We start from the raw sequence: 13,309 nt of genomic DNA on the forward strand, positions 1-13,309 counted from the left end.
CTACTAATAATCCTGACTTTACTACCTAAAAGAAAATAAATCCTGAGTTTTGATTTACTTCTTTTCCTGAGGAATTGTGATTTATTTTTGGTTTTACTCTTGGTGTCAGTCCATGCCTGCAGGGTGACTCCAGGCCAGGTCACACGCAGGTATTGTTGTGTGTGTAACCACTGTGAGGTGCTGTGGAGGCTCGTTCAGGCCACAGACCCGGTTACAATATGCACTATATATGTCCACACAATAGCCGTTATTATTAAAACTATTAATTTAATTATCAAACATTATTTCTGTAGGGGTGGTTCCTTCCTCACACATCTGAGGGTTAGCCCTCTCTCACTGTTGTCATAATTTTTGATTATCATGTATTGCCATTTATCAGTGATTTTGTTATTTACTTGGCTTGGGTTTTCTTATATTGTAGCCCTAGCCTTTATGATTCTTTTACATTGATGATTGATATATTTGATTTATTGCTGATTTTTATGGTATTGCTTATGTTATGCTGTTTATGCATTCATAGTATCACCTTGGGTCTTGATGATCCTTTCCTATTAGTTAGGTTGAAGGTGAAATAGACTCCATTGAAGTTATTTCTCCTTCAAGGGGGGGAGTGTAGGGGTGGTTCCTTCCTCACACACCTGAAGGTTAGCCCTCTCACTGACATCATAAAGCCTGAACTATCTTTCCAGCATGAACTATTGTCTGCAAGAAATCTTTCCAGCATGAACCATGCAAGAAGAGAAAAAGAAGAAATTATCTTTGCTGCCTGCCAATTGCATTCTGGGTATGTTCACCAGAACTATGTGTTTCTCCAGTCAAGGACATCTGACTATGCCTACATGCTCAGCCCATGTGAACATGGGAAGTCATCAACTTCTATGCTGTTCTTATCTAAGAAGGCACCTCTTCCCAAGGCCTGTATGAGACTTTACACAGAAAGGCTATTCATCCAAGTTCTGTTTCTGGATTGGTTCTAAGAGGTCATCTGATGGAGAAGGTATCTAATTAATTACTAGTCTGTGCTGAGGTGTAAGGGAGCTTGGATCTTAGCATAGTTTTCTCTGCACACCTTCTATAACAATTAAGACCTGAGAAGTTACCTCTGGTGATGAATTTTACTTTACTGCTGGCTTATAAATTATATTTTTATATCTATAATAAAACTCTTTCATAAAGCCCTGGTCTCTATTTTTGTATAAGTTGGCAAAGAGTATAGAACCCTGGGATAAGAAGTTTATGGTTTCCCTAGCAACTAAGATACATGTGACTTGTTTATATTGCGCTAATTAGTATACCCATAAATCTACCTATAATTCTTTTGTTGAATACTTATATAACAATAAATTAATTCATAAAACCATACATATTATCATTCATCCTACATTTAAAATTTAAAAATCTGGATTTATACAATGGATGGATGAACTTTGGGATGATTGAAAGGAAGGGTAGGGTGAATGATAATATGTATGGTATTGTGAATTAATTTATTGTTATATAAGTATACAACAAAAGAATAAATGTTTCATAATTAAATGAATAGGTTGTATTAATAGCGGGTATTGTGTGGACATAATAAATATGCATGATTCAGATTTGCATGTCTGCCACCTCTATTATATGCAAATATGCTTCATGCATATTCATTAAGGATATCTTGAAAACCCGACCGGCTGAGATCTCCCAGGACAGGTTTAAGAACCACTGTACTAGAAAATTTAATAGATTAAAGTTGAATATGTGACATAATCTTTCTTAAATGCACAAGGTTTCAAATAACATTCCATTTCTTAAAAGTTCAATTATCTCTTATTTAAAGACTGCAGATTTTGAAGGACCACTTTACCTACTCACTCTATGTTAATATATGTCGTTCACTCTTTGAAAAGGATAAGCTGCTATTTTCCTTCTGCTTGAATGTGAACCTTCTGAAGCATGAAAAAATGGTCAGTATGTCAAATCTTATACAATACATAATAATTTCCTTTATGCTAGATGACTAATCATCTCCAAACAGCATTCCTAAAATATGAACATTATTATTAGAAATGTACATTGCATATAATGTATATCTGTTGCATTTCCACATACATTACCCTCTGTAGGAACAATAGAAAGAACAAGAAAATATAGCTTTGCTCAGTTACTACAGTAATTCAAGATACCTGTTAAAGAATAGCTGAACCTTGTCTGAATTCAAAAAGCATTTATTGTGACTAAATTATAATGAACAATCTATTTAGGGACCCTTTCACAAAGACTTGGTAGTAAGGCTGCCATGATAAATACACCAAAGATCATTCAATTCCTATGGACTTCGGTGCATTTACTGCGACAGCATCGCTAGTGTGGATTTGTAAAAGGGGCCCTTAGTGAAGAGTGTTGCTCTCAAGATAGAAGTTGGTTTCAGGTAAAGTTATGAGAGATATACATTTTACATCCTATATAATAAAACGCTAGCCGCGTATTGCACTCCAACTTTTGTGATCTGTAATCCCTGTTCCATGTTCTGTAGGTCCGTGGCCAAGCAGGAGTGCGCATGCGCGAGTCCCCAGCTCCTACCTACACTCACAGCACTGGCCGCCATTGCTGGACTCCCTGCTCTTCGGTAACTCAGCAGTGGATAGAAGACACCGCCGATCTCTGTTCCTCCAGAGGGGGGAGGGTCTGGGAGGAGAGGGATTGCGGCCACTCAGCGCCCCCACCGAGGAGCCCAGCAATTTTCGCGCCGCAGCAGTAGGGAACAAGTCAACGGCTCCTCCCTCCCGCACCAACCGCTGCCGCTCCTGTTTGAAGCGGCCTGATGAGGTTCGCGGCCGGCTGTAGCGAACCTCGCAGGCCGCTCTCTACATGAAGCACGTTCCCTCTGACATGATAGCGTCAGAAGGAACATGCTACCATATGGAGAGCGGCCTGCGAGGTTCAATACAGCCACCCATGAACCTAAGCAGGCTGCTTTGAACAGGAACAGGAGCGGCAGCCGTGGCAGGAACCATGGATGGATGGAGGGAGGTAAGAACGGGAGGGGAAGCCAAAAAATAAGGGCTATGGAGCAGGCTGAAAAGGGAGCTGTTTTGGTGGGAGGGTTGTGCTGAGTGCACGAAGCAGGCAGGCAGGGGGAGAGGCAAAGGGGGCTGCTTTGGGGGGATGGTTGTGCTGGGGGCCAAAAGCAATCATGGAGGAACAGAAGAGGTCCACGGAGCAGGCAGGCATGGCACAACAGGGGGCCAGAGGGCGAGCGAAAGGGGGATGCTTTGGGGGGAGGGGTGTGCTGGGGGCAGACAGCAATCAGGGAGGGAGGAGGAACAGAAGGGGGGCCACGAAGCAGGCAGGCATTGCACAACAGGGGGAGAGGCAAAGGGGGCTGATTTGGGGGGATGGTTGTTCTGGGGGCAGAAAGCAATCATGGGGTGGAGGAATAGAAGGGGGTCATGGAGCAGGCAGGCATTGCACAACAGGGGGATAGGGGACTGCTTTGGGAGGAGAGTTGTGCTGTGGGCAGACAGCAATTATGGGGGAGAACAGAAGGGGGCCACGGAGCAGGCAGGCATTGCACAACAGGGGGAGAGAAAAAGGGTGCTGCTTTGGGGGGATGGTTGTTCTGGGGGCAGAAAGCAATCATGGGGGGGATATAAGGAGGCCACAGAGCAGGCAGGCATGGCACAACTGGGGGCCAGGGGGGGAGGGAAAGGGGGCTGCTTTGGGGGGATGTTTGTTCTGGGGGCAGACAGCAATTATGGGGGGGGAACAGAAGGGGGCCAAGAAGCAGGCAGGCATTGCAAAACAGGGGGAGAGGGAAAGGAGGCTGCTTTGGCAAGCAGGGGGGCCAGGGATACAGAAAGAAAGACGCACAGACAGGGGACCAGGGAGAGACACAGACACAAAGAATGACAGACAGACAGCGTCCAGGGAGAGAGAGAGAGACAAATAAAAAACAAAAACAGACATACAGACATCTACTCTAGCACCCGTTATTGTAACGGGCTTAAACACTAGTTACATTATAAAGTTACCATTCAGTTTCAAAGTAGCTAACATTAAAATCAACTAGACAGTAACTAGGCATTACATCAAAATAAAAATGAATATAAAATCAAAACAATGATAATTAAAAAACACCGACTTAAATGACATCAGGAGTAATCTAAGGAAATAAGTTTTTACAGAAAGGGTGGTAGACATGTGGAATAGTTTTCTAGTAGAGGTGGTGGAGACAGACTGTGACACAAGCAAAAAACTGACCCTTAATTCCACAGAAAATGCAAATCCAGCGAAAACAAAAGACTTTGTGGAGATGGTAATGTTCAAGATGCAGGCTTTATTTAAAAGTACAATTAGATAATCCTCATAAAATATATCTAGGACCCAAATCGTTGGGAGCTATGGTTTGGATCCTAGATATATTTTATGTGGATTATTTAATTGTACTTTTAAATGAAGCCTGCATCTTGAACATCGCCATCTCCACAGAGTCTTTAGTTTTCGCTGAAGACAAAGACTGTGCCTGAATTCAAGAAAACGTGGGACAGGCACTTGGGTTCTCTTTGGGAGAGGAGAAGATAGTGGACACTACGGAAGGGCAGACTGGATGGCCTTTTTGAGTGCCATTATGTTTCTATGTTTCAGGTGCCCTAAGGTTGTTATAAGCCTAATTCTATGTTCTAAACAAAAATGTTTTTAGCAATTCTTTAAAACAAAGATAATCTGTGGTTCACCTAACAGATACAGGAAGAGTATACCAGATTGGTGCTTCCTGAAAGGATAATGAATTGCCTAACAACTTGTGAGATTTTACAGTTTTTATCAATGGAAACCCAGCAGTAGTTTCTCTCTTGTATTTGTCAGGATATACCTGACAACAGTTGAAGATGATCTGTCATATACATAGGTAATTCTCCATATAAAATCGTATAGACAAAAACACAAACTTTAAAATGTAACCTAGCTTCAATCAGGAGCCAATGTAATCTTCTCAGAAGGGGAGTTATGGAATCATATTTAGGTGTTGAACAATTCAATCGATTGAATTCAATATGAGACGTGATTTACATGCATGGTCCAGAAAACCATCTATGGGGAGAATTCCAAAGGATGAATATCAGATATCATTGTTACAAACTCTTAACTTGAGATTGACACAATGTTTTAAGTTGGCCTTCCCCTTACCATTACATGCACTCCGAAAAATATTTCATGAATTCCCCTTTGCATTCCAAGAGCCCAAAATTTGGATTGGCCTCACACAGTACCTGCAGCAACCGGACACATATTCTAACTTTAAGAAAACTTATTTCTTCACTTCAAACCTGTAGGTCGAAATGGAAAAACATACTACCTTCTCAATCATGATCACTGGTTAGAAATCTTATTGTAAACCGCATTGAATCCTTGTCAAAACTTGTAGTATAAAAGAAAACATATGGTATAGTAAAAATTAGAAGAATAGTCTAATGTTTGGCAGTTAGAATTTAATGTGAAGAAATGCAGAATGATGCACTTGGGGTGTAGAAATCCAAAGAAGCTGTATGTGATAGGGGCAAGAAGCTGATATGCATGGACCAGGAGGAAGACCTTGCGGTGATAATGTCTGAGGATCTCAAGGTGACAAAACAATATGACAAAGCAGTGGCTAAAGTTGGAAAGATGCTAGGTTGCATAGAGAGGCATAACCAGCTGAAGAAAGAAGGTGTTAATGCCCCTGTACAGATCATTGATGAGGCCCCACTTTGAGCATTGTGTTCAGTTTTGGATGGTTATCTTTATTTGATATGCTGCCTTTCCTCTGCAGATATCAAAGCGGTTTACACTACATTGAATAGTAAGCAGGTATTCTAAGTATTTTCCCTATCTGTTCTGGTAGGCTCATAATCTAACTATAGTACCTGGGGCAAAGAAGGTTGAGTGACTTGCCCAGGATCACAAGGAGCAGCACTGGGCTTGAACCCACAACTTTAGGGTGCTGTTATCTCACTTAGGACATAAAAAGACCTGAAGTGGTTCTGAGGAAAGTGACAAACATGATATAGGATTTGTGTCAAAAAACATACATTTTTAAAAAATTTGAATGCATGTACCCTGGAAGAAAGGATGAACAGGGAGATATGATATAGACATTCAAATCTTTTTCAGAGACAGGGAAGCTGTAGAACAAGATGACATATAATACATATATGATTACATATAATTGGAAAAATCATGATAGGATTAATTTCAACTTTTGGTGGGCAACTGTGTGTACAACGTATAAATATGAAAAGATGATGGCAGAACGTTTAGTTACTAGCAAGTCCTTTAATGAGGTATGGGGTCCATTAACTAATTTTATTATGTTATAATTATGATTCTCCTTTTTTTCATTAGATTCCTTTACACATCCAGGGAGGGTGGAATATTTATTTGGAAGAGTAAAATTATTTTTTTTTAAATTATATTGATAGCATAAGATATAATGTTATTGTTTATACCTAGGATAAGAAGGGGATAAAAAATTGTTTAATGTAATAATTAAGATGATAACAATGTATTTTCATACAGTTTTTCTGATTCTTCAATTGTATACATTATAAAAGTTTGAAATGTCAATAAAGATTTACAAAAAAAAGATGACATAAACTGAGTTTTGAGGGTGGGTATATTTAGGAGTAACATCAGAAAATACTTTGTTATGGAGTGAGTGGTGGATACTTGAATACCCTTCTAAGGAAGTGGTGGAGACAAAAACAGTGATAGAATTAAAAAAAATTGTGGAATTAAAAAGAGGATCCCCCAAATAAAACAACACTTGTGCTAATATGGAGTGGTCATAAGAAATCCCAATTCAGTCAAATATTGTAATAATAATTGCTGTAGTAATCAAAAAGCCTCATATTAATGACTCAGGATCAATTATGTCACTGGCTAAAAACCTTCTCTCAAAAGTATGGTAAATTGGAGTACTTCATCAGATTTTGTGGCAAAGGCTTAACTATGTAATTTTTAGAAACTATAGAAGATTGATTCAAACACTGCTATAAATTGTGACCTTCTCTAGGAAAAGATGATTAAAGTCACCAAAAACAAAAAAGTTAGGTTTTAATGAATCCTTATATGTGAAAGAATAAAAAAGTTACAGAAGTTCAAACATGTAACTTTTGCAGACTCCTTGCAGCCATTCTTATTCACTCATTCAATTTTCTATACCATTCTCCCAGGGGAGCTCAGAATGATTTACATTAATTTATTCAGGTATTCAAGCATTTTCCCTTTCTGTCCCAGTGGGCTCATAATCTATCTAATATACCTGGGACAATTAGGGGGATTAAATAACTTGCCCAGGGTCACAAGGATTCACTATTTTAGTCACCTTTTCCCAACGCCAGCTACAATTGATACTATGATATACTATAGCAGTGGTTCCCAACCCTGTCCTGGGGGACCACCAGGCCAATCGGATTTTCAGGATATCCCTAATGAATATGCATGGAGCAGATTTGCATGCCTGTTACTTCCATTTTATGCAAATCTCTCTCATGCATATTCATTAGGGCTAGCCTGAAAACCTGATTGGCCTGGTGGTCCTCCAGGACAGGGTTGGGAATCACTGTACTATAGTATTACAAAAAACATTTTTTGAAATTAAAAGAAGAAGAATAATCCATAGAGCTGCCATGCAAATTTTCATTCATTCCCTATGCCTATTGTTTTTGTAATGCTGTTTTTCATTTTAGATTGATGAGACTGAGTGGAAATTCCTGCTAACTGGGGGGATTGGCCTAGATAATCCCTATTCCAATCCCTGCACCTGGCTTCCCCAGAAATCCTGGGATGAAATATGCCGATTGGATGACTTGTCACATTTTAAAGGCATTCGTAAGGAATTTATGAGACTTAAGGATGGATGGAAAACAGTATATGACAGTATGGTATGTATGGAGCAAAAGACATTGTACTTGTTTACTTTTATATGCCGTATTGGTTATAGCAATATAGTAATTTGCTGCTAGTTTATTATCAAGAGACTCTTGTCAATTTTGCTCTATTTAGGACTGGATGCACTAAAGATACTGACTGGATTGCTGTTGGCTGATTCTCTGACCGATTCTGGATAAGTAATCGATGCTCTACCAAGTTTGCATGCAAATGATTTGCATGGAGGTCACTGCTGTTAGGGCTTCTTTTTTTATTTAATGGCACAGATGTTTTTCTTTTGACACAAATCTGCCCCATTAAAAAAAGAGAAAAAAGCCCCCAAACTGATGACCCTCCTCAATGACCCCTCATGAACTGACACTGCGAACCCCCCCCCTCCATGGCAGCAAAAATGGTAGGAGGGTTGCCTACTCCCTTCTGCCTGGCTGAATACCCTGCACCATGCCCCCACCAGGTTCTAGACCCCTAGACCCTTCCCAAACCATCCCCTTCCTCCTGAATAAAAAAGGCAGGAGGTTACTTCACTGGCTTCCTATAATTACTGGCAAATTCAATTTAAATGTGCCAATGTAATTTTTTAAATTTTACATGGAATTATTTTTGCCTTTATTACCTCTATCATTTAACTCTCTTCAGTTTCACACTACCAGGAATACTCATAAATTTAAATTGCTTTTCCCTTCTGTTAAAGGGATTAAAACCCTAGGTAAATTCTCACATTCCTTAGCCTATTCCTTGGTAAAAGTTTGGAACGATCTTCCCTCGATTATTAAAACGTCATTTCTCTATCACTTTTTAGGAAAAATTTGAAAACTTATCTCTTTCAGAGATTCTTAGTTGAGGACTGATCTAATTTATTGAAAATTTTTCTATTACCTTCATTATTGTTTTCTATTATATTCTTTTAAACTTTGTTAACCGGCTCGAGTCCTTGCTGGAATAATCTGGTATATAAAATGAAAATTAGATTAGATTAGATTAGATTAGATGCCCGATCCCTCCTGCCACCAGATGCTCCCCCAAACCCTTAGGCATCTGAGCCAATCAGGATCCTCCCTCTGTATCCCATGTGATGCACAGGGAGGGACCTAAGGTCTGATGTCTGAGCCAATCAGGGCCTTAGGCTCCTCCTCTTGCATCATATGGTGCACTGGAGAGAAGGCCCATCATTTTTGACGGGCGGGACTAGGAGCTGAAAGGACCATGCTTCTCTCCAGTTCCCAACATTTAACAAAGGCACGATGGGGAGGGTTCGGGGAGCAACCAGTGGCAGGAGGGAGTGGACATCCCTCCTACCAATTTTCTCTCTGGTGGGGTATTTCCAGTGCCACATTCATCGGGTAGAGCCATCATCGGTGGTGGGGGACTTTTTTTTTTTTTTTTTTTAATGGGACAGATATTTTGCCTGTATAACACAAGCCAAAATATCTGTGCCCTTGAAAAAAATGAAAAACAAAAACCCCAAACAGACCTGTCAATTTTTTTTTATCACAAAAAAACCCCTTTTTCTTTTTTTTTTGAATAGCCAAGTGATGTTAGTGCATAAATTGCTTGGCTACTTTGCATAGAGTTTTAGCTAATTCGCATGGCCAGATCGGAAAATGGGCAATCGAGGGGGAAAACACACGGTGGGCCATTTTGTGCATCAGGTCAGTAAAAGCAATTGTCGCTATAGCTGTGAAAACAGATTTAGTGACGATCACTGACTTTAGTCCATTTAGCCCTTAATGTTTTGTAAAATTAATTTGACAAAGGGACAGCTTAAATCCCTGTGAGTCCTGCCCAGCAGTAGATTTTAGCCTGTATGCATCTTAAATGTAGATTATGAAAGACAGAACTACTAAGAAAATGTCAGACAGTAATTTATTGAGATTGCTTTCACTTTAGGAATATTATCAACTCAACTTTTTAAATCAGATTTAACATCCCCAGCGGAATATATTTCTGACTACTTAAAAATATTTCTCATCCGACTGCGCCTGAATACTGTCTCATTCAGAATGTTCTTATCCTCTATCAAGTTGGATGCCAGTCAGACCTTAAGGGTAGTAAGAGTAGTCCATTGCTAGGACACTTTGGAGTATTATTTGAGCTCATTTAATGTTTCTGTTTGGCATGATTGTTTCGCTGTTTTGATTGTTCAATGGTGTTAACATGTTTGTTATAATTTCAGAGCAGAACAGAGAGTTTCCTTGTACCCCTACTTCACATCTGTTCTAGAAAGGATGTTTGCCTGCTTTTGAATTAACTGTAGGGGATAGCAGAGTCCTCTGTGAAGTAGGAAGGATTAAAAAAATCCAGAGTGGATTCCTTCTGCAAGGCTTGCGAGCATTGGGATATAACCCGTTCATCCAGAATGACACACCTATTAGAGAATGACACGGGGACCATTTACTGAGGTAAACCGTGGGTTACCGCAGTAAATCTGCAGGACTGGAGATATATGCAACTGGTTTACCACAGGAATGGGGACCTTTTACCGCCCCATGGGAGTGGTGAAAAGTCTTACTCCTGTGGTAAAAAAAAATTGTGCCCGTGTCAGACTCGGCATCTTCTCCCCAGTTCCTCTTGTGCTTCTTTTACCTTCAGGAGCCAGCCATGCCACGATGAAGCCAGAAGGAACCTAAAACTAAAGCCTGAGACCAATGTGATTTGAAGAATAAAATTACCAGACAACAAAAAGAAAAAAAATTAAATTAATTTTATATTTTGTGATTAGAATATTTCTGATTTGAAATGTATCCTGCTAGAGCTGGTATTAATAATAATAATAATAATAACTTTATTTTTGTATACCGCAGTACAGAATAGTTCAGAGCGGTTTACATGACAAGAGACTGTACATCTACAGCGAAGTTACAAATCAGTCAATCAATCAATATAGCTTAGCAGGTCGGGAGCAGGCAAGAAGGAGATAGCGAGGTTATAAACAAGTCAATCAGCGTAGCTTTGGAAGTCGGGTGCAGATAGGTAGGAGGTGCAGGTAGATGGGAGGTACAAGGCATAGTTAAAGGTAGATTAACAAGGGGGGCGGGAGTCAGAGATATTTGTCAAAGAGATAAGTTTTGATTGATTTCCTGAAAGTTTGGTAGGAGGGAGAATTAGAGATGAGAGTGGACAGACATTTGTTCCATTTGCCTGCCTGGAACGCCAGGGATCTGACAAGGAATCTCTTGTAGATGCAGCACTTTAGGGACGGGAAGGCAAACAAGTAGGCGTTACATGTGCAGGTGGGGCCAGGATGGACAAAGTGATCTGACAGGTAGATTGGAGACGAGCCTTTTGGGGTTTTGAAGCAGAGGCAAGCAAATTTGAAGATAATCCTTGCCTCCATTGGCAGCCAGTGCAGCTTTTTGTAGAAGGGACTTATGTGGTCTGATTTTTTGAGATTGTAGATGAGTCGAACGGCTGCATTCTGAACGAGTCTTAAGCGTTTGATGGTTTTTTTAAATGAACCTAGGTAGATGATATTGCAGTAGTCTAGGATACTCAGGATTAGTGACTGGACCAGTAATCGGAAGGAGAGGAAGTCAAAGTAGTGTTTGATGGTGCGGAGTTTCCAGAGGGTACCAAAACATTTTTTAATCTGAGCATTGGTGTGGACTTCGAAAGTAAGGCAGTGGTCCAAGATGACTCCAAGGATTTTAATAGTGGGGTTGATTGGGTAGTCTAATCCGTTTAGTTTCAAGGAGGTGTTTGTTAGCTTGTTGCTGGGACTGGCCAGGAAGATTTTGGTTTTTTCAGGGTTCAGCTTTAATTTGAATTGAGTGGCCCATTGTTCTATCTTGGTGAGGATGGAATTTGCATCCTCACCCCAAGGAGTCCATTCCAACCAGGAGCAAAATTAGGGTAGGGATTAGGCAGATATGATTGAAATCCAAGGTGGCCACCTTCAGGCTGCGAGTCAGATGGACAGATCTCCACCCCAGGACCTCAAGAGTGCGATGGCTGTGGATAAACATAACTGGGGACCGCAAAGTACAGGCTGTGCTTCATTAGCATCCAGCTGGCTTAGGGCTCTCTCTCTGACCCAGGGGGCAGTTGCCTGAGTTGCTCTCCCCTAACACTATTCCTGCCATGTGTGACTGAAGTATTCTGTTAGCTTGATTTTTCTATGTAGCATTCTGTACTAATTTGATTTGTTCAGTTTTCACAATAGTGAAGGGGATATTTGTGAAAGGGAGGGGAGACAGGGTTTTGTTGATCCTTGCTCTGAAATTAGTTGTGTTTATAAAATGACAATTATACAGAATATTGTCTCTTTTTATACTTTAATAAAATAAGTTCAGTATAAAATCATAACTATTTGAGGCTTATGCGAATGGGATCTGACAGTTTGTAGGATGGAGACTGAGCTCGAGGGACAGGACAGGGACTGAGCTCGCGGGGACAGGGCGGGGATGGGGCAGGAACGGTGATAATTTTTTTTCCCTGTATCATTCTCTAACACCTATTTACTAGAAAAGATATTAGCAAAGTAAGAACCTAATTTATTTTTAATAGCAAATGCTAATGCATGCTTCCACTTGTTCTTTCATGTTGTATGTATATTTAAGAAAGAAGTTGTCAAGGCATATTAAGTCAGGCTTTTATTACTCCATGATTTACCATAGGAATCACCAACTGGCATAAGTAGTGTTATTTTTTTGTCTAGTTTGTCTGTCATAATTCAATTATAAGCTCTTTCGAGCAGGGACTGTCTATTCCAGATTTGGTGTACATCATTGTAGCCGTGTAGTGCTATAAGTAGTAGCAGTGGTAGTAGTAGTCTATTGCCCTGGGAGCATTGGGCCATTTCTTAAAGTTGCTTTCTGTGCTGTCAGGCCGATTATGCTTATGCTTCCTCCAAATCAGCCCCTCCCCCCCAATACACACACACTTGATCAAGACATTTCCAGACAGACCTCCCCCCAATCAAGAACATCTACCCCCTGTTGAACATCCCACCCCTCAACAGAACCCCCCACCCCACCCCCATCCATCTGAGCCATCAACATATGTCTCTGGAGTCAGGTCCCTGGGCAGGAATGATCCATAGCTGCTCCTGTTGTTGCTGGTGTTGGGCTCAAAATGGCACCAGTGACTTCTAGCATAATTCTCATGGTACTACTGTTAGGGATCAGGTTGCTGTTTAAGGCAAAGAATCCCTCTTAGCTCAGGTTATTATTCTAGCTATAACATGGCTTGTGGTGTTTATCACAAACTGTGTTGTGGATTTTACATAGTAATGAAGTGTTTTGCATGCATTTGCATACTTTACATTTCATTACTATGTGCCTGTGATAACCTAAAGAAAATTGTTATGGCACCAACACTTGTGTAAGAGCCTTTAATGTGCATTGAGGGGCAAATAAAGCACATTTTAGCCATAATACAGATTGATAACCACATATCTAATATC

The 13,309-nt window shown here is 40.3% G+C and overlaps 1 protein-coding gene across 1 annotated transcript in view; it reads left to right on the forward strand.

Moving 5' to 3' along the window:
* DNAH7 (dynein axonemal heavy chain 7) overlaps positions 1-13,309 on the forward strand; it is a 707,015-nt gene that overhangs the window by 550,960 nt on the left and 142,746 nt on the right. Inside the window, exons 48-49 of the mRNA XM_033944671.1 lie at positions 1,820-1,946; positions 7,707-7,901. Of these exons, the coding sequence (XP_033800562.1) occupies positions 1,820-1,946; positions 7,707-7,901 (322 nt within the window). The remainder of the gene's footprint in view (positions 1-1,819; positions 1,947-7,706; positions 7,902-13,309) is intronic.

This window comes from Geotrypetes seraphini, chromosome 5 (genome assembly GCF_902459505.1).
Source record: "Geotrypetes seraphini chromosome 5, aGeoSer1.1, whole genome shotgun sequence".
NCBI lineage: Eukaryota > Metazoa > Chordata > Amphibia > Gymnophiona > Dermophiidae > Geotrypetes > Geotrypetes seraphini.